At 52.5% G+C, this 22162-nt stretch overlaps 1 protein-coding gene across 6 annotated transcripts in view; it reads left to right on the forward strand.

Annotated features, from left to right (window-relative positions):
- The window catches only part of PAX7 (paired box 7), a 117600-nt gene that overhangs the window by 64396 nt on the left and 31042 nt on the right, over nt 1-22162 (forward strand). For 5 of the 6 annotated variants that reach the window (XM_032760988.1, XM_032760986.2, XM_032760987.2 and 2 more), the window contains exons 6-7: nt 5191-5356; nt 7737-7939. In XM_032760988.1, the coding sequence (XP_032616879.1) occupies nt 5191-5356; nt 7737-7939 (369 nt within the window). Of the gene's footprint in view, nt 1-287; nt 418-5190; nt 5357-7736; nt 7940-22162 lie in introns of those variants that run through there. The other variant, XM_058444520.1, reaches the window with a different exon arrangement.

The raw sequence follows: 22162 nt of genomic DNA on the forward strand, positions 1-22162 counted from the left end.
GTAAACATGATGTCAGGTGGGGATCTGGTCACCAAAGAGTGGCCTGTTATCCTCTCTGGCTCCCTCAAGCCTTGCTTCCCTGCAGGGAATGGGAGCATCTGCTTGAAGCCTGCTAGATGTTACCATGACTGGAACACCTCTGCCTCAGCCAGGAGAAAGCCAGAGCCACATGAAGGGCAGCCAAGGGGGTGTCAGGCAGGAGAACCCCTGCCCGGGGACCCATGACTCCTTTCTCTGGAGTGATGCATATATCTTCCTTAGAGGTGAACAGATCCATTTTTTCCTAGGTGCCACAACCCTGAGCCTGTGAATTGCTTCTAGAAATAGAGGCTGCAGGGCTGATAGGTCCCAAGGTCACCCCATGGCCTCTCCCACGACTGCCTGTGATGACTTCCCCATCCTTCAGATGATCAGCACCAGGAAACTAGGGCTGTGTGCCCTTTGCTTTACGGTCCTTGGAACCCTGCTTTTTGCTTGGGGCTGGGGTGGGATGTTCTGAACAGAAATCCCGTTGTGGAAGCACTACAGAGATTCACTAATTAACAACTTATGCCAAATCTCTTAACACTAGGTAGCATTCATGGTGCATTTCTTTTTTCTTTTCTTTTCTTTTCTTTTTTTTTTGAGACAGAGTTTCACTCTGTCGCTCAGACTGGAGTGCAATGGTGCAGTCTCGGCTCACTGCAACCTCCACCTCCCAGTTTCAAATGATTCTCCTGCCTCAGCCTCCCAAGTAGCTGGGATTACAGGTGCCCACCACCATGCCTGGCTAATTTTTTGTATTTTTAATAGAGACAGGGTTTTGCCATGTTGGCCAGGCTGGTCATGAACTCCTGACCTCAGGCGATCTGCAGGTCTCGGCCTCCCAAAGTGCTGGGATTACAAGCATGAGCCACTGCACCCGGCCTTCATGGTGCATTTCTTATGTGCCAGGCATGATGGCTCACCAGTCTACATATGTTATGTTTATTAATTCTCACCATGACCTGCGGGGTATGTGTGATTCTTCTCTCCATTTTGCAGACGAGAAAACTGAGATGTAGCTAAGGAAAGTAACTTCCTAAAGCACAGTTATACACATATACAGTGGAGTACTATTCAGCCATAAAAAAGAATGAGATCCTGTTCTTTGCAACAACACGGATGGAACTGGAGGTCATTATGTTAAGTGAAATAAGCCAGGCACAAAAAGACAAACTTCACATGTTCTCATTTATTTGTGAGAGCTAAAAATTAAGGCAATTGAGCTCATGGAGATAGAGTAGAAGGATGGTTACCAGAGGCTGGGGCGGGTAGTGGGAGGTGAGGGGAGAAGTGGGGATGGTTAACGGGTTCAAAAAAGGAATAAGGATAAAGAAGATGTATTTGTATTTGATAACACAATAGGGTGACTATAGTCAATGATAATTTAATTGTACCTTTAAAAATAACTAAAAGTGTATAATTGGACTGTTTATAACACAAAGGGTAAATGCTTGAGGTGATGGATACCCCATTTACCCCCGATGTGATTATTATACATTGTATGCCTATATCAAAGATCCCCTCTATCCTATAAATATGCATGCCTACTATGTAGCCACAAAAACTAAAACTTAAAAAGAAGATACAGTTCAAAGTGACTGTGCTGGGACTTGAACCCAAGTCTATCTGCTCAGGTTCGTTTCTTCTGTGCTACATGAAGAGAAGGGCCAGATGGAATATTGGACACAGTACACAGATGGCATCAACTGTACCCTACTCCCAGTGCAGGGTATTGAGAGAAGGATCAGAAATGAAGAATAAAACCCAGCCCCTGCTTTCAAAGAACTCAGTCCTGACCAGAGATTCTGGGTAGGGTGCTGGGGCTGTCGCTGTCCCTTTTAGAGCATTTATTTCCCTCTCTGTGAATGGGCAGCTCGTACGAGACGCTGACAGAGACCCTTCCAGCTCAGCTATCTCAGAGGGTCTCCAGCAGAACGATGCTTACCTGTGGCTGACGCCGTTCTGAGCATGTGGCCTGTGCTAACTCATTTGAGGTCCAGAACCACCTAGGAGATGGCTGTTATTAGCCCCATTTTATGAAGAAACTGAGGCACAGAGGGATAACAAAAATTTTCCCATCTTAGGATTTAAAGGCAGAATTCCATCCCAGGCAGTTGACTCCAGAATCCTTGCTGTCAACCATCCTGTTACACTTAGTGAGAAGGGAGGTGCCTACTGGGAGGGATGTGAAACTAGGGACATAGGACAAGGAAGGAAGAAGAGATGACAGAATTGGCAACAAAGGCATGCCCTCTCCTCCAGGAAGTACTCCTGGATTCTGAGAGGCAAAGTTGGAAGCCCCTCTTCTGAGCTCCTTATCCAACCTTGCATGTCACCGCATCTGAGCTTACTGCACTGAAAAGCAGCTGCTGTTTGATTTGTGCCCAGGCAAAGGGCAGTTTGAGGGCTAGGACTGGGTCCTGTCCATCTCTGTAGCCTGTCTTACTTGGTACAGAGAGGAGTCCCAGTAAAAGTTTAAGATGAGAAGGCGGGAATAAAGAAGGAAGGGAAGAGTAGGAAAAGAAAGGGAAGGGATTAGAAGGGAAGGGAAGGAGGAAGAAGCATCCAACTTTATTCGGCATTCTTTTTTTGAGGAAAAGATGAGCGGCACCTAAGGACCAGCTGCTACATAACAAACTAGAGTGGCGTATCCCAAATGCCCATCATTCTCCCACCCACCCAAGATGTTCGCCACGTTCACATATTATCTATATTGTTATTTACTTTTCAACGAAATCAATGTGTTTTAAAATAAAAATGCACAACACTCCCATAAAGGGAAGACAATTGTTAAAACACACACACACACACACTCACACACACACACTACACACAAAAGAAAACAAAACAACATGATTAAAGCCTTTCAGGAAAACGTCACCTGCAAATGCCTCCTCTCCCTGCATTCAGAAGGGAGATTATCACAGGTTAGAAAGGCTGAGGATGCACCAAACTGAGACCCCTCTTCCCGGCTTCTCCATGCCCAGGAAGCCTGGGAGAGAAGTGGAATGGAATAACTTTCCCATCCTCATGTTCAGGTTATTGAATTCTGTTTCTCCAACCGGGAGCAGTGGCAGGAGGCCCACTGTTTGGGAAACGCTGAATTAGTACAAAGACCTCCCCATACCCTTCCCGCAGAGCCTGGAAGCTCGGAGGCAAGGCCATTCCTTGCAGGGCTCCCTCCAGCATCCCTCCCACTCCAGGGTGCCCCGGGGAAGCCCTCGGCTCCCTGCAGAAGTGGGGAGAAGCCAGGGCTTTGATTCCATCGGGAGCCAGTCATTTTCCCTCCAGGCTTGGCTGCCTCCTCTCCCTTTCTCTGTGAAACCTCAACAGGTCAGAGCCGGCAGCTCTTGTTTATCCAGCCTGCAAAGCTGAACGCTGCTTTTCCCACCAGGGAAGGATGACTCTAGGGGCGCATAAGCGCCCTCCACCCAGCTGCACTCCCCTCCCCCATCTCAGCAGACACGGTCCAGAGATTTGGGGGTCTTGGGTGATCAGGTGCCAGGGGAGGTTGCGGCCTTCACCCCCCATAAGGATGGGACACCAACCAAGCCTTGTGGCCCCAGCCCCAGCAAAGGCACCCCAGAGGCAATCCTGCCTCCCCTTGTTCATTCATTCATTCATCATTCACTCCTTCATTCATTCGACAAGTATTCCTTGAACACTTACTGAGCTCCAGGCATTGGGCAAGGAATGCATGGCCTCTGCCCCACGGAGTTTGGGTCCAAGGGGGACATTAGGAGTAGCACAGCCAAGAAACAGATAAATAAAATCATTGCTCCTGTGGGGAAGCACACAGGCAGGAGGCCCCCTTGACAGAAGGCAGAGAACCTACCTGAACCCACCTTAGATGCGGCAATTAAGGAGTAGGAGTAGGAGGAAGCATTTCAGCTGAGCTCTGAAGGCCAAAGAGCCAGCTGCAGGAAGAGTGTTCAGGTGAGAGGGTATAGCATGTGTAAAGCTAAAGGTGGAAAAGAGCCCCCTCAAGGCAGCCCCAGTGTGCACCCTCATTCTCCTCTTTCTCTGACCTGTCCCAGGAAACTTGCAAATCCAGATAAGTGGGCTCTAGAAAGCCAGAGTGATTTTTTTTTTTTTTTTTTTTGAGATGGAGTCTCGCTTGTCGCCCAGGCTGGAGTGCAGTGGCGCGATCTCGGCTCGCTGCAAGCTCTGCCTCCCGGGTTCACACCATTCTCCTGCCTCAGCCTCCCAACTAGCTGGGACTACAGGCGCCCACCACCACGCCCAGCTAATTTTTTGTATTTTTAGTAGAGACAGGGTTTCACCGTGTTAGCCAGGATGGTCTCAATCTCCTGACCTCGTGATCCGCCCGCCTCGGCCTCCCAAAGTGCTGGGATTGCAGGTGTGAACCACCATGCCCGGCCAGACTGATTTTAAGTTTGAACCTCAGCTCCAACACAGACTAGCTATGTGGACTTGGGCAAGCAACTTGACCTCTGTGAGCCTTGGTTTCCCCTTCTGTAAAATGGGAATAGGAGAATACATCTCATGGGTCTATGTATGGATTGATACGTGAAGTGCCAGCACGGGAAGGGGAGACAAAGATGTTGGGTTATTATCCCACTAATGTTTGATAAATCCGTGTGTGTGTGTGTGTGTGTGTGTGTGTGTGTTTCCTATTTCAAGAAGGCCCAGGGTGTGTAAGCAAAGTAGGGCCTCAGTCTCCAGAGAAAGAACCCAGCTTGCACATCTGGGTCTGAAGTGCAGGTCTCATTCAGGTGGGTTGCAGATGTGTGGCTTCCTCCTGGGGGGCTTCCTGGAGGAGGTGGTCAAGCAGGGCACCAGCATCCCTCCAGGAAGGAGCAGCAGCAGAGGAAAGAGCACTGGCCTGAGAGCCACACAGGACTGGCTGGGCCACTGGCTCAACCTGGCCCATGGACAAGTCACCCACTTCCTTTGGGTCTTGGTTTCCTCATCTGTAAAATGGGGATAATATAGAACCCCCTCACTGGTGGTTGTGAGGGCAGAATGGGGTCATACCTATGAAAACACTTTGCAAACCGTCCCATGCTGCACAACGCCGGGGCCTGCAGGAGGATGCTGGCTGGATCAGAGGGTGATGGCTTGGGCAACTGGGTCTAGATGCGTTGCAGCTCTCTGCCAGGAACCTGGCAGAGGGGTTTCCATTCTCTGCTCTCCACCCCCCAGGTCTGGTTCAGCAACCGCCGCGCCCGTTGGCGTAAGCAGGCAGGAGCCAACCAGCTGGCGGCGTTCAACCACCTTCTGCCAGGAGGCTTCCCGCCCACTGGCATGCCCACGCTGCCCCCCTACCAGCTGCCGGACTCCACCTACCCCACCACCACCATCTCCCAAGGTGAGTGTCCCGGCCCCGTCCTGCCATCTCAGTGGTGCCCCTTCTCTTCTTTCTTTACTTTCACTTACAAAGGCCCTTCCTTTTTTCTGACCATTTCTTACTTTCATGCAAGCAGGCTGTAAGAGAAAAAAGATGCAATCCTGCCCTTGAAATTCTTGGCCCTGACACAGAGCAGCCAGGTGGGGTCCCCAAGGTAGCCCCTGTGCACCTGTTTAGAACTGAGCTTCTCAAATGGTACCAGGGATCTCCCAGGAATGTTACTAAAACGCTGGTCTGGGTGAGGCCCAAGGTTCTGCACTTCTAAAAATCCCCCTGGGAGTGCCCAAGCTGGTGGGGCATGGACCAGGCTTTGAGGAGCGAGGATTTGGAGGAGAGGACACTGGGCTGACCCGCTTTGGAGGGAAAGGGACAGATTCTCCAGGGACTTTGGGACCATGCATAGTCACAGTCTTTGAGTTTTTAAAATGAGAGTGACATGAGTACGTGTGTGTATGAGTGAGTGCATGAGTGTGTGCGTGTGTGTGCATGAGTGTGTGCATGAGTGTGCGTGTGAGTGTGCGTGAGTGTGTGCATGAGTGTGCATGTGTGCATGAGTATGTGCGTGTGTGCATGAGTGTGTGTATGAGTGTGCATGTGTGAGTGCGTGTGAGTGTGCATGAGTGCGTGTGTGCATGAGTATGTGTGTATGTGCATGAGTGTGCGTGTGTGTGTGCATGAGAGTGTGTGTGTGCACGTGCGTGTGTACTTGGTGGGAAGATGTTGGAATCATGTTGGAATCTTCTTTTTTTTTTTTATATTGTGTTGGTCTCCAACCTATGACAAAAAAAAAATTTACAAAGGGGCTTAAATAATTTGCTGGGACCTCATTTTCTTGCCTCTCTCTCGAAAGATCCATTTTCAGAGATGGAATAAAGGTCAGGGCCTCCTTTGAGGACCTGAGAAAGCTCCCTCTGAGGGATTCCCCCAACTCTGGGGTGAACAGCCCTAGGCCAGGCTGGGCTGAGCGGGGTTCAGAGCCCTGAGGTCGGCCTGGGAAGGAGGCCTCACTTGAGCCCAGTTCTCCCAGTGGCTTGAAGTATAAGATTCCCTTCTAGCGTTGGAAAGGGAAAGGCGGAGGGAAGAAGGTGAGTGGGTGGGAGAGGATAGGGGATTAGAGGGGCCTTCGGAGAGGAAAGGAAAGTCTGGGTCCCAGGAGAGAAGGTGAGCCTTGTAGGGGAAGAAGGGTTCCTTCCCCCACCTCACCAGACCTTGCTCTCATTCTGTCACCCCCCACGCCCTGTCCCAGCACACACCAGGAATACCACTACTTGATATTGGCTTCATGGGCTGGGCGCAGTGGCTCACAACTGCAATCCCAGCACTTTGGGAGGCTGAGGCGGGCGGATCTCTTGAGGCCAGGAGTTGGAGACCAGCCTGGCCAACATGTGAAACTTCATCTCTACTAAAAATACAAAACAAACAAACAAAAAACAAATTAGCTGGGCATGGTGGCGTGCATCTATAATCCCAGCTACTCAGGAGGCTGAAGCAGGGGAATCGCTTGAACCCGGGAGGCAGAGGTTGCACGGAGCCCAGATCGTGCCACTGCACTCCAGCCTGGGTGACAGAGTGAGGCTCCATCTCAAAAAAAAAAAAATAAATTTTAAAAAAGATAGCTACCTCATAAAGCCTCCTCTTAAATGACTGGCAGGCTGGAGTTCTGGAGGCCAAGGAGAGAGTCAAAGAGCCCCCTCCAGCACTACTGTGACTTGGTAAGATAAATTGCAACAGTGTTGAGGGTCCCAGCCCCCGCAAAGCTGCACAGAGAGGCCCAGAGAGAGCAAAAGAACAGCCTAGCAGCAAAGAACAGACATGGCTCCGGAGTTAGGCCATTCAAATCCTGGTCCCATCACTCACTAGCCTGGTCATCTTGTGTGAGTGCCCCAAGCCCACCAAGCCTTGGTTTCTGCATCGGTAAAATGGGATTTACAGTCTTGCTTCATACCCTTAGGCAGCATTTGTAAAAGCAACTGGCAAGTGGTTGATGCTCACAAAACAAAACAGACCGGGTAGATTAACAGAGTCCCCATCAAGGTCTGGCTTTCAGCCCAGCTGGCATTTATTGAGCACCTACTGTGTGCCAAGCACTGAGCAACAGGGGCTGGTGTGCATCTGTCTAGGGGTTGTCTAGAATGTTGGGTTGTCAGTCAAGACCTGGCCGGTGCCCAGTGCCCTGCCCAGGAGCCAGCTTGTCTCATCCCAGGTAGCATGAGAGGGTAGTCCCTTCCCTCCATGGGATGGAGGCGGGGAGGAGGAGGCTCATGGCTTGCCTTCTGCTCTCAGAGGCCCAGCGTCCAGGATGTGGCCACTTGCTTAGGACCTCTCTTGGGTGTGTCTACAGATGGGGGCAGCACTGTGCACCGGCCCCAGCCCCTGCCACCGTCCACCATGCACCAGGGCGGGCTGGCTGCAGCGGCAGCAGCCGCCGACACCAGCTCTGCCTACGGAGCCCGCCACAGCTTCTCCAGCTACTCCGACAGCTTCATGAATCCGGCGGCGCCCTCCAACCACATGAACCCGGTCAGCAGCGGCCTGTCTCCTCAGGTAGGTGGCCTCAGACCAGCACCCAGGATCCCACCGTCACAAAAGTCAGACATCTGCAGACAGCACGTGGGTGGAAGCCTTGCGCTCTTTCCTGTAGGAGGCTCACTGTGGTCTGGGTTTTTGTTCTAGAACCAGGAATCCTCCCTAAACTCTGTCCCGTGCTCTTGGCTTTTCACCAGGAGTGACCAGTTCCTGAAAGGCAGGACCATGTCCTATTGGTGGAGAGAATTGTGGATGGGGTTCTGGGCCGGTAACTCTACCCTGATTGGTCATTGGAATTCTGTTTGCTCCTGTGTGATTGGTTAAGTCACTCATTGCCTCTGGGTGCTGTTAGAAGTCACAGGACCTGCTTTGGATGAAGTCAGAGAGATAATGTGGGTGCTAGTGGTGGTTATTGGTGAGTTTGGGGAACAGGACTTGATGATGCCGAAGGTCCCAATGAACTTGAGGAACTGATGGGTTCATTTTTGTGTAGCTTCAGCAGGATCCCAAATAGCTGTGGGGGAAGGGTGAAGTGCCTCCTGCCACATGTTTGTGGTGAGACTCCACCACGCATGATCCAAACTGATCTGAAGAGCCGTAGTGTGGCAGAACAGTGAAGGCTGTGGCGTGGGTCTAAATCCCAGCTCTACTGCTCAGGGGGCTCTGAGGCAAGTCAGCATCTGTGAGCCTCAGTTTATCCTCCATTAAGCAAAGAGAGTCTGTAACTAACCTCTCAACAAGGGGTGCTTGCCACATTCAATATGCTAATAGGTCAGAGCACCTAGCCCAGAGCCTGGCATGAAATTAGCGCCAAGTAAATATTAGTTCTCTGGCCCTCCCAGTGTCAGGACAATGTAATTAATATGGGAAATCCATTACCTAAAAGGAGAATAAAAAGAATTCAGAGAAGGCCACCAAGCTACATCCTGCGGGCCACGTCCGTCCAGCTCCCTGTTTTTTGTGAATAAAGTATTGGAATACAGCCATGTCCATTTATTTATGGTGGCTTTTGTGCCACCACAGCAGAATTGAGTAGTTTTAAAAGAGATCATATAAGGCCCAGCGTGGTGGCTCACACCTGTAATCCCAGCACTTTGGGAGGCCGAGGCAGGTGGATCACCTGAGGTCAGGAGTTCGAGACCAGCCTGGCCAACATGGTGAAACTCTGTCTCTACAAGAATACAAAAATTAGCCAGGCATGATGGCAGGTGCCTGTAATTTCAGCTACTTAGGAGGCTGAGGCTGGAGAATCGCTTGAACCCGGGAGGCAGAGGTTGCAGTGAGCCAAGATTGCACCATTGCACTTCAGCCTGGGTGACACAGTGAGACTCCATCTCAACAAAATAAATAAATAAATAAAAAGAGAGAGCATGTGGTCCACAAAGCCTGAAATAAGCCAGGCCCTTACAGTAAACTAAAAAAAAAAAAAAAAAACCTTTGTCTGAAACATTCTCAAGAATGTTAATTTTCTGCTTGTCTGGATTCATTTCTGTTTGCCTCCATTAATTTGTGTAGTTGAGGGTTAATTGCATTTCGGCTCCATCGTTTATTTATGGGAAAACCCTTGAGTAAGTCCCTTCCCCTTTCTATGCCTCAATTTTCTCATCCATGAAATGGAGATAATCCCGTTACTTGCCTCCCAAGGTTGCTGAGGATTGAATGAGATGATCTGTGGAAGGCGCTCAGCTCAGGTCTGGCACAGAGTGAGTGCCCAGCACCTGTAGGCAGCTGCCTGCAGAGCTCCTAATAGCGATGTATCAAGCCCTCTCAGGGTCCGCAGTATGAAGGGTGATGTCACTTACTTGGCTGAACTTGCCAGCCCCTGCACTAGTCCTCACCAGGCCACCTCACTCTCTTGCTGGGATCCCAGGTGAACTAAACCTTGCACGTGGAATGCAGCCTGTCGGCCAGAATGTCTTCCCTGGGGACCCCAGTTGGCCTCTTTGAGGTTCAAGGTCATGGCCTCCATCTCATTAGTGCTAACCTTCCAGAACCCTTGAGATGAGTCACAACAGGATCCCTGAGCTGGCTGGGGGAGGACACTGCAGAGATCCAAGGTGTCCATACCCAAGAATGGGGTCCAGGTGCGGCTTGGTGGTACAAAACAAATATGGAGGAGTGTCCTTAGAAAGCTGAAGAGGGTCTTTGGGGTTCTGTGCGCAGCTGTCTTGCTTTGGAGATGGAAGGGCCCCGGTACACATTGGCCAGGCCAGGGTTGAGAACCTGGCACACCTGACTCCGTGACCACTGCTTTTCCCAGCCCGCCCTGTCTCACTGTGGGCTGAGGTTTACCCCCGACACAGGACTCTGTCACAGGACAAAAGAGAGACTTGGCAAAGACAGGGCCCCAGGCCTCCAGAGTGTGGGTCGGGGATGGGAAACCGACGCACTGGTGTGAGCAGTGGATCAAGGGGGAGCATGTCCCCCATGGCTAGGAGACTTCAGAGTTGGATGACGTGTTTTCCATCCTTTCCTGGAAGTTCCTAAGTTGGACCCCCAGCCCTCCACCCAGCCCAGAATTTCACTGAAGCTAAAAGCGAGAGGCCTCCAGCCCATTCCTCAGGGCTGGGAGGCTGACATGATGAATTGGAGAAGCTCAGAGGCTCCCAGCAAAGGTGTGAAGACAGATAGAGGGTCTGACAGGGGCAGAGGGGACCAAGAGGTGAACAGCTGCTGGAGGAGGACGGGTGCAGGGGCAGCAGGGCAGGCCGTGTGTGTGCTTCTGTGCATGTGAACCGCAGAGGTTAAGCTGTGAGCACTTCCTGAAGGACCGGTGCAGCGAGCAGGGCGGGAGTTTCTGGGTCTTGTACAAAAGCTCCCGGGGTTGCTAGGCTCTGACTCCCACTGCCCTCCCTCCTCAGTCCTGGCAGGTGGACTTGACACCATCAGCACATCGCTGTGGTCCTGGGAGGTGCGGGGCCAGGAATCCTCTGTGTATAAGGATCTGTAGGGAGATGCCCTGTAAGGACAGATCTGCCTCCTGCATCCTCTCTTCCCAACAGGACCGGCTTCTCTATAGCTCACCTGGGCAGGAGGAGGTTAAGCTTCCCCCCCGGGCTGTGGGGTCAGCACACTGTCCCTTTCCCCAAGATGGCAGGTCCCTGACACATTGCCCAGATAGCTGTGGACCTCAAAACTGGAAGGAATTTTTTTCTTTTTTTCTCCCTCTCTTTTTTTTTTTTTTTGAGACAGAGTCTAACTCTGTTGCCCAGGCTGGAGTGCAGTGGCGCGATCTCAGCTCATTGCAACCTCTGCCTCCTTCCAGGTTCAAGCAATTTTCCTGCCTCAGCCTCCAGAGTAGCTGAGACTACAGGCATGTGCCACCATGCCCCAGCTAATTTTTTTGTACTTTTAGTAGAGATGGGATTTCACCATGTTGGCCAGGCTGGTCTTGAACTCCTGACCTCAAGTGATCCACTCACCTCAGCTTCCTAAAGTGTTAGGATTACAGGCGTGAGCCACTGCGCCCGGCCTAGAGCCTGAATCTTAGTTACTTGTTCTGTCTTCCTGCCTCTCAGAAATGCCCTCACTTGCACTCTTCTTAGAGATTGGCTGGTGCAAGTAGGGAAGCCACCCCCATCTATGGAAGCCACCCCCTTCAGCTTGGTGGAGGAAGGAGCTCATTCCACTCAGGTGGTGGATGAGAAAACTGAGGCCAATGACCTCAGGTTAGGGACCAGTGGGCAGAGCTGAGTTATATGGGCGAATGCCTTTCAAGAGGTTTAGATACCCTTGAGGCTTGGTTCCCTCATCATCTCCCCTACCCGCCCAAGCCCCGGCCTAATAGGATTAGGGATTAGGCACTCAGCACATGGATGTCCCTGGCTCTGTGCACTGGGTCCTTCTGAAGAGATGCAGGGAAAAGGAATCCTGCCCGTGAGACCTCATTCCTGATGAGGTTCATCTGGGGTTAGGATCATAGACTGCCCGCAACCCCCAGCCCACTCTTTCCCCTTTGCTCTGGGCTGAGGGCCAGTTACTTGGACAACGACTGTTAGAAAACAACTTAGAGGTGGGGTGCCGTGGCTCACATCTGTAATTCCAGCACTTTGGGAGGCCAAGGTGGGAGGATCACTTGAGCTCAGAGTTCAAGACCAGCCTAAGCAACATAGCAAAACCCAGTCTCTACAAAAAATTAACAAATCAGCCAGATACGGTGGGGCGAGCCTGTGGTCTCAGCTACTAGGGAGGCTGAGGTGGGAGGATTGATTGACCCTGGGAGGTTGAGGCTGCAGTGAGCTGTGATTGTGCTACTGTGCGCCAGCCTAGGTGACAGAGTGAGACCCTGTCTCAAAATTAATTAATTAATTAAAAACATAACATAGGACGAAAGGAACCTTTGGTAACACGAATGACTTTGAATAATGTGACACCTGCAGATTGATCCCTTAATACCAGTCCCTGTCTAGGAATCCCAGGCAGGCCAGGCTCTTAGGAGTAGTGGCCACAGATAGAAAGGAGAACACAAGGCTGGCCCTTGAGGGATCTCCAGTCTGGTGGGGAAGACACAGCCCCTGTCTTCAGGAACTCAGAGCCTGATGGAAGAGACAAACCCCTCATCCTCAGATGCCCCAGTCGGATGGGGAAGACACAGCTCCTGTCCTCAGGAGCTCATAGTCTGATGGAAGAGACAAAACCCCTCAAGCCCCTGTCCTCAGGAGCTCATAGTCTGATGGAAGAGACAAAACCCTCATCCTTAGATGCCTTAGTCTGATGGTGGAAGCACAGCCCTCTCTTGGAGCAGAGCTCCAAGAGACAGGTTGGGAGACAGGCATCAGGAAGTCATTCAGAGCTGCAGTTCTTGGCAGGCCGAGATCCCAAGCAAAGAACCAGGAGAAAAGTTCTGCCAGTTTCGAGGGTGCCTTGGGTTGAAGGCTGCAGGCAGGGTGCCTTGTGCTGGAGGCTTCCTCAGGGCCCAGGTGGTGTGTGCCAGGTGTGGCTGGGAGGTGTGGTTAGCTGGAACTTCCTCATCTCCCAACCTTTTTAAGATGCCAACTATATCAGAGTAGGAAGTGGAAACTGAGGCCCAGAGAGGGCCCAATCTCCTCCCAGATTTTCTGAAAATCACACCATTGGGTTAGCGGCACCCTTGGCTGGGGTCTGGAGGGCTCCTGCCTCGTGGAAGGGACGTCGGTCTCCCCAGCACCGCTCCTGGTGCTCTTTCCTAATGTCCCACACTCATCGTCTCCTTTGTTCCTTTCTGGAGCTTAAAATGAAGGAACCCATAAAGGGATTTACATATTTACAATTTCCCCACACACCGAGCTAATGAAGAATATTCTCTAAGCGTGCAGTTAACCACACAACCACCATCACGGCCAACCAGCCTTTCTGTCCTTTCCTGCTTCTTGATACCCTTCTCTCCGGTCCAGCCTGTGCCTTTAGTAATTACGGCAACAGCAATGGCAGAGATCATGCTTACAGAGGGCCAGGTCCCGATGGACCTGAATGCTGACCCCACTTGCCCTCCTTGACTCTTGGCTGTTATCTTGTGACCCTCGTTTTGCAGATGAGGAAACCTTCCTTGTCCAGGGTCCCCTATCCATCCAACCACCTAACAAACATTTATGGAGCCTCTTCCAGGTGCCAGGTTGTGTGCTAGGATCTGGCAAGTGGCAGAGTTAGGATTCCAACAGTGGCTCCAGGGCTCACTGTGCTACTGTGTTGTATCTGCCTGGTGCGGTTGGTCTGGTGGTCCATCCAGGGAAGCTGAGGTCCCAGGTCACAGGGGCAATTAATGCAGAGTCAGGTTCAGAGTCGCTGTCCCCAAATGCCAAGCTTTCTCTTTCCTCCCGAGACCCACAGAAATCAAGCTCAAGGCTTTACTTTTATTTGTGGATGGGGTCTCCTGGGTGCGTCTTTACAGCACATGCCCAGTACTGCCCTCCTGGCATTGTCTGAGGCCTCTAGGCAGCCAGTTCAGCAAGAAAAGACATTCCATTAATGGCATACCTACTGGACGCCAGATCCCATGTAAGCACTTTGCCTATCTGAAGTCATTCCAGCCCCACAGCAACCCTACTCTTGGGGAAATAGGCTCAGAGAGGTCAAGTCACTTGCTGAAGGTCACAGAGCAGGTGAGTGATGGAGATGGGGTTCTAATTCAGGTCTGCCGGACCCAGGAACCTCACCACCACTTGACTCTCAGCAAGACACGACCAAGACAGTCCCCTTGCCCTAGGGAACTGAGCAGTGCCACTCACACAGTGGACACTGGAGATTCCTACCTCTCTCTCCTATCACTTCCTCTTCATGCCCCCGCCCCTTCATTGGCGACACTGCGTTTATAATAGGCATTTAAAATGAGTCTTGCTGGACCAGGGACGAGGAAGGAGGAGGGAGCGAGAGATTTGTAGGCAGGAAGATGGGGAGGGGGATTGTGGGGTGTTAAATAGCCCAGAATTTTAAAAAAACTGATGCAAATCACTGGTAGGAGAGAAAATTATGTGCAATTACGTCCTGATATTGGAAGGTTTTGCCTAGCCCAGGCAACAAGATCTCATTAACAAGCAGAAAATAAGATTGAAATGGTGTGTAAAAGAGCTGAAAAATGAATTTGAATGCTGCGTTTGTCCACAATTACCCCCTCCTTCACACATATTTTATTGCAATTTTTTTATTATTCTTAATCTCTCCATTCCTCAAAGCAGATTGGGGACATCCTGGCATTACCAGGGCGTCAGGAGGAGGTGTGGAGGATTGCCTGCCCCCCTGAAAGGAGACCCTTCTCTCGCACATTTTCCAAGGTTGGGTTTTGGAGGGATCAGAATTCATTTCTCCGGCTTAGCAGGTTGTAGGAACATGGGGCTTTAACCCCGGCTGCTCGCTCCTCTGCGCCCCGCCCAGCCCTTCCTTCTCCTCCCTTCCTGGGCGAGTCTCCTGCTGCCCGCTTCCTCTCTTTGCCTTCTCAGGGTCTCTTTCAGGCCTCCGCTGTCTCAGGAGGCCTCTCCCTCGGGCCCCATGGGTAGAAGGAAGCCTGGAGCGAGAGAAACTGTGCCACCTGTGCCAACAAGCAGCTGTGAGTTGGAGCTCTGGTTCTGCCATTTACTAAATTGCTGTGTGACCCTGGCACAGCTTGCTTAACCTCTCTGGGCTTCCTTTTCCTCATCAGAAAACGGGTGATCATTGCTACCTCTCAGGGGTTGCTGTGAGAACTAAGGGAAAATTCAAATTAGGTGCCTGGTACAAGTAGGCACTCACTAAATGTGCACTCATCATACCCCCCTCACCTGTGCCCTGGCCTCCACCTCTGCCTCACTGCCATCCCTTCTGTTCCTTTCCCTCTGTTCCCTTCTTTTACTTCCCCGCTCTCCTTGACCCCCTTCAGTTAGCTGGACAATGCTTGAGTTGGTTTCCTATCCAGGGCAATGTGTAAGGTGTTCTGCTGACCTAAGTCTAGGGAGGAGAAGGTGCCAGGTGAAGGGGGTTCCCTCTCTGCAGAAAGTAGGGGAAAGCCTGTCTCCTGCTCCTCCCTCGGGCCCCTGGGGAAGGACTTGCTGATGGAGGAGCGCTTGACTCAAGTTGGAAGGGCATGGGCTCTGAGTGGTTTTTCCCAGGATTAGGGGAAAGCTAACTGAGTCATCCCCCCACCCCCCAACACACATCCGCACACCCCTGTTTCTCTTTCTCATGACCAGTGCTGTTGGTATGGAGTCAGGGGTCAGTTTGTGGAGTGGGCCAGGAATCTGTGGCTGGATTTTCTTGGACCTGAAGCCAAATGACATTTTTCGGTGTCTGCCCTCCCCAACTGGCCTTCTGTACCCAGGAGAGACTGATCCCTGCCCCTACCCAAACCACATCCACCAGCCCCTGGTCACAGCATCAGACTAACAGTTGGGCTGCCCGTCCACTCTGCTCATCAGGCAGCCCCCAATCCCCCAGGGCTTTTTCCCCCGGTTCTCTTGGCAAGGCCAGCCCCAGGGTAGGGATGAACTGCAAGGCTCAGGGAAGCAGCAATGGTGGAGGTGTGAACTGATGGTCGGTGTGAACTGATGGTCAGTGTGAATTGACGGTCGCTTTAGTCCCTTGCCCTGGGCATCCTCAGCCCTTCCAGAACCTGGGGAGACAGACCCGGCCAAGACCCTGCTCTCACATCCAGCTCCGTCTTTGTCCACAGTTAACCCACCTCAGTGGGAAACGCTGAGTTGTTTCCCCCCTGGCAGCTCTTCACCAAACAAAACCACCTGCTCACGTCCATCAGAAGCCTCAGCTCAAGCCCACAAGGGAGCGGCCTGGGCAGAGCCTCTTCTCCTGTGAAAATAGACTCGTGTTTATGTCTCTGCCTTTCCCACCCCTTTTTCCTGGGTGGAGGGGAATGAGGGGGCAGGGGAGAAGGAGGAAACCCCTCCTGGAAAGAAAGGCCAAACCAGGATCAGGAACTTTCCAGACTGCTGCTGAGGGGAATGGAGCATGCCTATGAGTAGGCTCTGCTAGGAACTGGGAGGCCTGGCGGATTGCCTGGCTTTCAGGGTGACATTAGAGCCTTTGGATCATTGAAGGAGAAGTGCGAGAGCAACCCTGACCTTGCCTCCTTTCTTAGAGAACTGGGTAGAATTCTGGGAAGACAGCAGGTCTTCAGCCCACCTATCTGAGTCCGAACAAGAGGTGGGTGGAGGGTGGCCTTCAAGGACCACTCTGGGGCCGGCTGTGGTGGCTCACACCTGTAATCCCAGCACTTTGGGAGGCTGAGGCGAGCGGATCACTTGAGGTCAGGAGACTGAGACCAGCCTGGGCAACATGGTGAAACCCCGTCTCAACTAAAAATACAAAAATTAACTGGGCATGGTGGTGCATGCCTGTAATCCCAGCTACTTGGGAGGCTGAGGGGGGAGGATTGCTTGAACCCAGGAGGCGGAGGTTGCGATGAGCTGAGATAACACTACTGCCCTCAAGCCGGGGCGACAGACCGAGACTCCATCTCAAGAAAAAAAAGGGGAGGGGCACTCTGGGCCTCTTGTATGCCCACCAGCAAAACATCTTCTTCCATCCAAACTCCACACCTCCAGAGGGTGTGGGCAGGAGCTGACCTCTGCCCCTTTGCACAGATGGAGTAGAGACCTGGCATAAATAAGTGGGGAAGTGGAAAGTAGCCTGCTTGGAAGCTCTAGATGTTTCCACACACCACTGTTGTCAGGGACCATGGTCTTCAGTAGGACCACAGGCAGCATGGCAGTACTTGGGACACAAAATCTTGATGTGACACTTGTATTATAACTAGGTGTCTCGCAGGTAATGGACCACCACCAACTGTTGGGCAACCCGCAGGCATACAGCAGGCCTGGCGAGACACAGCTGTAGCCCATTCCCAAGAGGATTTTGAGGCAGCTGATCATGTGGTTTGCACTTGAACATCATTACATATGATTCCCTTCAAATTCATTTGTCTAACTCCCCTTAACAGCATAGAGGGAGACTCAAGAAAGAAATATGCATGGCTGTCTCTGCTCTTATACTTTGGAGAGACAATACTCCTCATCCCACCCCAGAGAAAAATTAGAGTATTCATTGTGGACAATTTAGTGTGATTTCTAGTCAGACAGGAAGACCAGAGGAAGTCTAGAGAAGGGAGGGCATAGTCAGAGAAGGCTTCCTGGAAGACGAGTCCCAGTGAGAAGACAGGACTTGCTCAGGGATAAATGAAGGTGCAGGAGACTGGTGCCGACCAGAAAGCAGCAAATGAGAACGGCAGATATTAAAACAGCCACTAATTTAGGCACATCGTGGACACAGTGGAATGATCATACAGACCAGGGCTCAAATGCCAGCTCCTCAGCCGGACACAGTGGCTGACGCCTGTAATCCCAGCACTTTGGGAGGCCAAGGCGGGCGGACCACTTGAGGCCGGGAGTTCGAGACCAGCCTGGCCAGCATGGTGAAATCCCGTCTCCACTAAAAATACAAAAATTAGCCAGGCATGGTGGTGTGTGCCGGTAGTCCCAGCTACTCGGCTGAGGCCAGAGAATCACTTGAACCCCAGAGGCGGAGGTTGCAGTGAGCCAAGATCTAGTCACTGCACTTCAGCCTGGGTGACAGAATGAGACTCCGTCTCAAATAAATAAATAAATAAATATAAATAAAAATACAAAAACAAATTCTAGCTCCTCTACTTATTTGCTTTGTGATCACAGGCAAGTTATATGAGCTCTCAGAGCCTCAGTTTACTCATCTGTGAAATGGGGCCTCTGCCACTCACCTTGCAGGCTTATGAGAATTAAATGAGATTGTTCATGTGAAACACTTAGTTCCATACCTGGCATCTGGTAAGAGCTTAAGACAACGTTCCCCTTTCTGCTTCTCCTTGCCCTGAACGGAAATTGAACTCCAGAAGTCTTGCTAGGTTTCTCTACCCAGGCAATTTCCTTTCTGGGCCTGGTCAAAGGTTGGAAACTCAGGAGATCCAAGTTTCCTCTAGGCGCTACCTCCGAACCGCCACGTGATCCTGATAGAGGCCTTACTGCTGTGGGCCTCAGCTTCCCCATCTGTGCGATGAAAGAGATGGACCAACTGCTAGCAGAGAGCCTTCCTACTCAGAATCAGTGATTCTGTGGGTTACTTGTACATCCAGGGGAGTCACAGCCTCCAGATCTGCGGGCAGGGCTGGCCCGCCTCTCAGTCGTACATCTGCACCTCCTTCCTGCCTCCTGGGAAGCCCAGCAAACCTGGGGTTTAGCCTTCCAGAGCTGCCTGGCTTGGTGGGAAAGAATGCAAATAGTGGATTTGTCCTTCTTTCTGATTAGCACAGGGACTGGGGATGAGACAGTACAGCAGACAGAAGGAAAGAAAATGAAGGAGATTAGCAATTAATACGGCGAGCAGACTTGGAGTTTCACAGGCCTGTCCCTGGAGTCCCCTGGGGGGCGGGGGGGAGGCCGCCGGGATAGTTGGGCAGTCGGGCCTGGGAGGCCAGGCAAGATCGCAGGTAGGAGAGACGGGGGCGACTTTGAGGGTCCCCAAAGGAGACTCATGCTCTCCTCTGCCTCCAAGCCTTTGTACCTGCTGCTCCCTTGGCCTGGAACACCTTCTCCACCACCCCATTGTCATCTCGAGCCCACCCCTACTTCCTTTTTAAGACTTGGCTCCCTTCCATGAAGCCTTCCTTCACCATACCCCCCACACAGTGGGTTTGCTGTGCTTTCCCTGTGCGGTTACCACATTTTATCAGTACATTAAATGTATATATTGATATAAGTAATACAGTATGTCTGTATTGCTACACAAATATTATTAAATAGTAATAAGTAAAATGTTTTAGCATTTACCACAAGCCAGATGCTGTGCTAAGTCAGCTACATGAATTATCTCATTTAATCGTTACAGCATCCCCTTGGAGGAAGTGCTGGAATGATTATTTCTGTCCTACAGATATAGGGACAGAGGCATGGAGCAGTTTAAATAATTTGTCTAGGGTAAGTTGCTCATTAAGGCAGGAGAGCAGGGGCGTCAAGATGCGTACTAGAATCCCAGTGCTTGGGCTCAGTCCCCAGCATTGTCACTTCCTACCTGTGTGACCCCAAACAGGCTCTTCCCTGTCTCTGTTTCCCCTTCTGTAAGGTGAGGCTAATAATCATTCCCATTTTATAGAGCTAGCCTGAGAAGTGTGTTCATATATGCAAGGCATGCAGAAGAACAGCTAGCATAATATGAGGTAGCTGTTTGCAGATGGGGTCTGAGGCTCCAGCAGGTGCCACCGGGGCCAAGGTCACAGTGAGTTAGCACAGGGCCAGGACGCAGACCTCCTGTTGCAGAATTCATGTTCCCTCAACACCTTTGCAGCTGTCTCTTCCACACTCATTTCCCATCTTCTTTCCATCAGCCTTTTCCATCCTGTTCCCCCGCTCCTTCTTGCCCCCAACTCTAGGTTCCTGCCCTGCCCCCACGTCAGCCCCAGGGCTCCCTAACCTTCCCCACAGGCCCTTCTCTCTCCTGGCCCTCTCCCCGCCTGTGAACACGTTTCTCCAACACCTTTTTCATTGGGGACGGGTGTCCTTGGCCACCAGGGGAGTTCTGCTAAGGGCAGGGGAGGCTCCTCCCTTGGAGCTTTGGAGAACATCAGAGATCTGGGTGGGGTCCCCCAGGACATTGTTGGAGGCCTTTGGAAGGATGGGCCTGGGTGCGCCCTAATTCCTGCACACCTCGGCCTTGTCACTCCCCCACTCTGTGGCTCTGTTGCCTTCTGAGTGATAAGGGCCTGCACTTTCTTGGGAGGGTGGACAGCCTCCCCCACCCCTCAGCCCAGCCAGGCCTGCCTTCCACTTTCTCCTCCAGTCATTCTTGCCTCCCTGTCCCCTCCCACAGCCCAGAACTCTCTCTTGGGCTTGGTTGATAGGAAATCCACGTCTGGTTTTGTTTTTCTTTTTTTCTTTTTTCGTCTGTCACCCAGGCTGGATCATTGGGCCAATCGGCTCATGCAACCTGCCACCTCCGGTTCCCCCTTCTCTCTGCCTCACGATCCGCACCACGCCCAGCTAATTTTTTTTTTGGATTTTTAGTAGAGACGGGGTTTCACCGTGGTCTCGATCTCCTGACCTCGTGATCCGCCCGCCTCGGCCTCCCAAAGTGCTGGGATTACAAGCGTGAGCCACTTTTTCACACACTCTCTGCTTCCTATTTCTCTCCTTTCCCCATTTCCTCTTTTCGCCCTTCGCGCCCCATTTCCCTTCGCCCCCTGTGCAACACCCCCTTGCTCACCGTCTCCCTGACCGTGTCATAACCCTGAGAATACCTCCAGCCTGGGTCCTCTCTCCACTCACTCCCTTCTCAGACCCTCATTTCCCTCTTTGCCTGTCTCCTCCCATAGCCGGCCTCGCCTCCACCCACTCTCTTCCCCCTAATCTCTCTCATTCTCCTCTCCTCTCTCATTCCACACCCAACAAACACCTCTTCCCCCTCCATCTTCAGCCCCTGCGAGCCCCCCTTGCCCTCTCCCCCATCCCCATGTCCCCTTTCCGAATTCCTCCTCTGCTGGTGGGCTCCGAGGCAGGGGCCGGGCGCGGGCTGCCGAGGCCAGGCGGACCCAAGTCCAGGGCGGGGGTTGGGGCGGCGGCGTGGAGGGGGGATCGGGTCGGCGGAGGGGGGATCGGGTCGGGGCGGGGGGGGGGATCCGCGCGGCCGCCCCTCCCCGCGCTCCGCCGCCGCCGCGCCTTTGATCCATGGCCCGAGGCCGCCTGACAGTGGAAAATGCGGGGAGACAAAACCACTCAGTCAAAGTGATTCCCAACAACTGTCTCCCCGAGATAAGGACGCCCTCGGGCTCGGCGGCCTGCTTAATTCCCGCTGCCCGGGCCTGGGATCCCGAGCAGCCGCGCGCCTGGCCGCCCCCCGGACTGCGGAGCTGCCGCTCGCTCGCTCGCTCGCTCGTCCAGTCTTGGTCGCGAGGCCTCGGACGTCTCGGGACGGGGCAGGCGGCGAAGGGACGGGCAGCCGGAAGGAAGACCCTTGCTGCCTGCTGGAGAGAGAGGCTCCCTCGGGAGCGCTCCATTCCCCACCCGTTCATTAGGGCCTTCTCCATCAATGCACTTGCCCTTCCCTCCACCTAGAACCCTCTTGCCCCTCCTCTCCTCGCTTAGCCAGCCCTGCTCATCTCTCTGGTCTCAGCTCAGAGGTCGTTTCCTCCAGAAGTTTGCCCTGACCTGGATCTGGTGGCCAGGCCCCCTCCCACGCCCCTTGTATTCCCCTGGGTAGCAGCTTTGCCTCTGGTTTCTAACTTTTTGGATACCGCTCTCTCTCTCTAATGCAAGGACCCTAGGCTCTTGGCCTGTGTCCCCAGCACAAAGCCTGGCACGAAGTAGATGCCCAATAAACAGCTGCAAGCATGCCCTGGGCTCTCCTGAGGGTCTATTCTGTGCCCCTTTCTGTGCACAGAGGATGCCAGGTGGGCTAAACCTGGCCTCTGCCCTCAAGAACCTTCCAGTTAGTCCACCCACAGACAAGCAAGTGACAAACCATGAGCCAGAAGCCTCCAGAGAGGAGGGAGGCCTGGGGAGGGTCCGCAGCCCCCTCGTAGGGAGGGAAATACCGTCTTGACGGCCAGCTGGCCTGACTCGCTGGACAGACCACCTAGAGCCCCGACTCTGCTGTCTGACCACCCTCCTTAGCAAGCTATGGTTCAACAATGTGTAGATTCCAGAGGGACAGGAGATGAGATTATGTAAAGTGAGGCCAAAAGGGAGCCCTCATGATCCCACCTGAACCTCCATGGGGGTGTCGGGGACAGAAGAGCCAGCATGTTTGGGACGATGGCAG

The sequence above is a fragment of the Hylobates moloch genome, unplaced genomic scaffold (genome assembly GCF_009828535.3).
Source record: "Hylobates moloch isolate HMO894 unplaced genomic scaffold, HMol_V3 SCAFFOLD_9, whole genome shotgun sequence".
NCBI classification, from domain to species: domain Eukaryota; kingdom Metazoa; phylum Chordata; class Mammalia; order Primates; family Hylobatidae; genus Hylobates; species Hylobates moloch.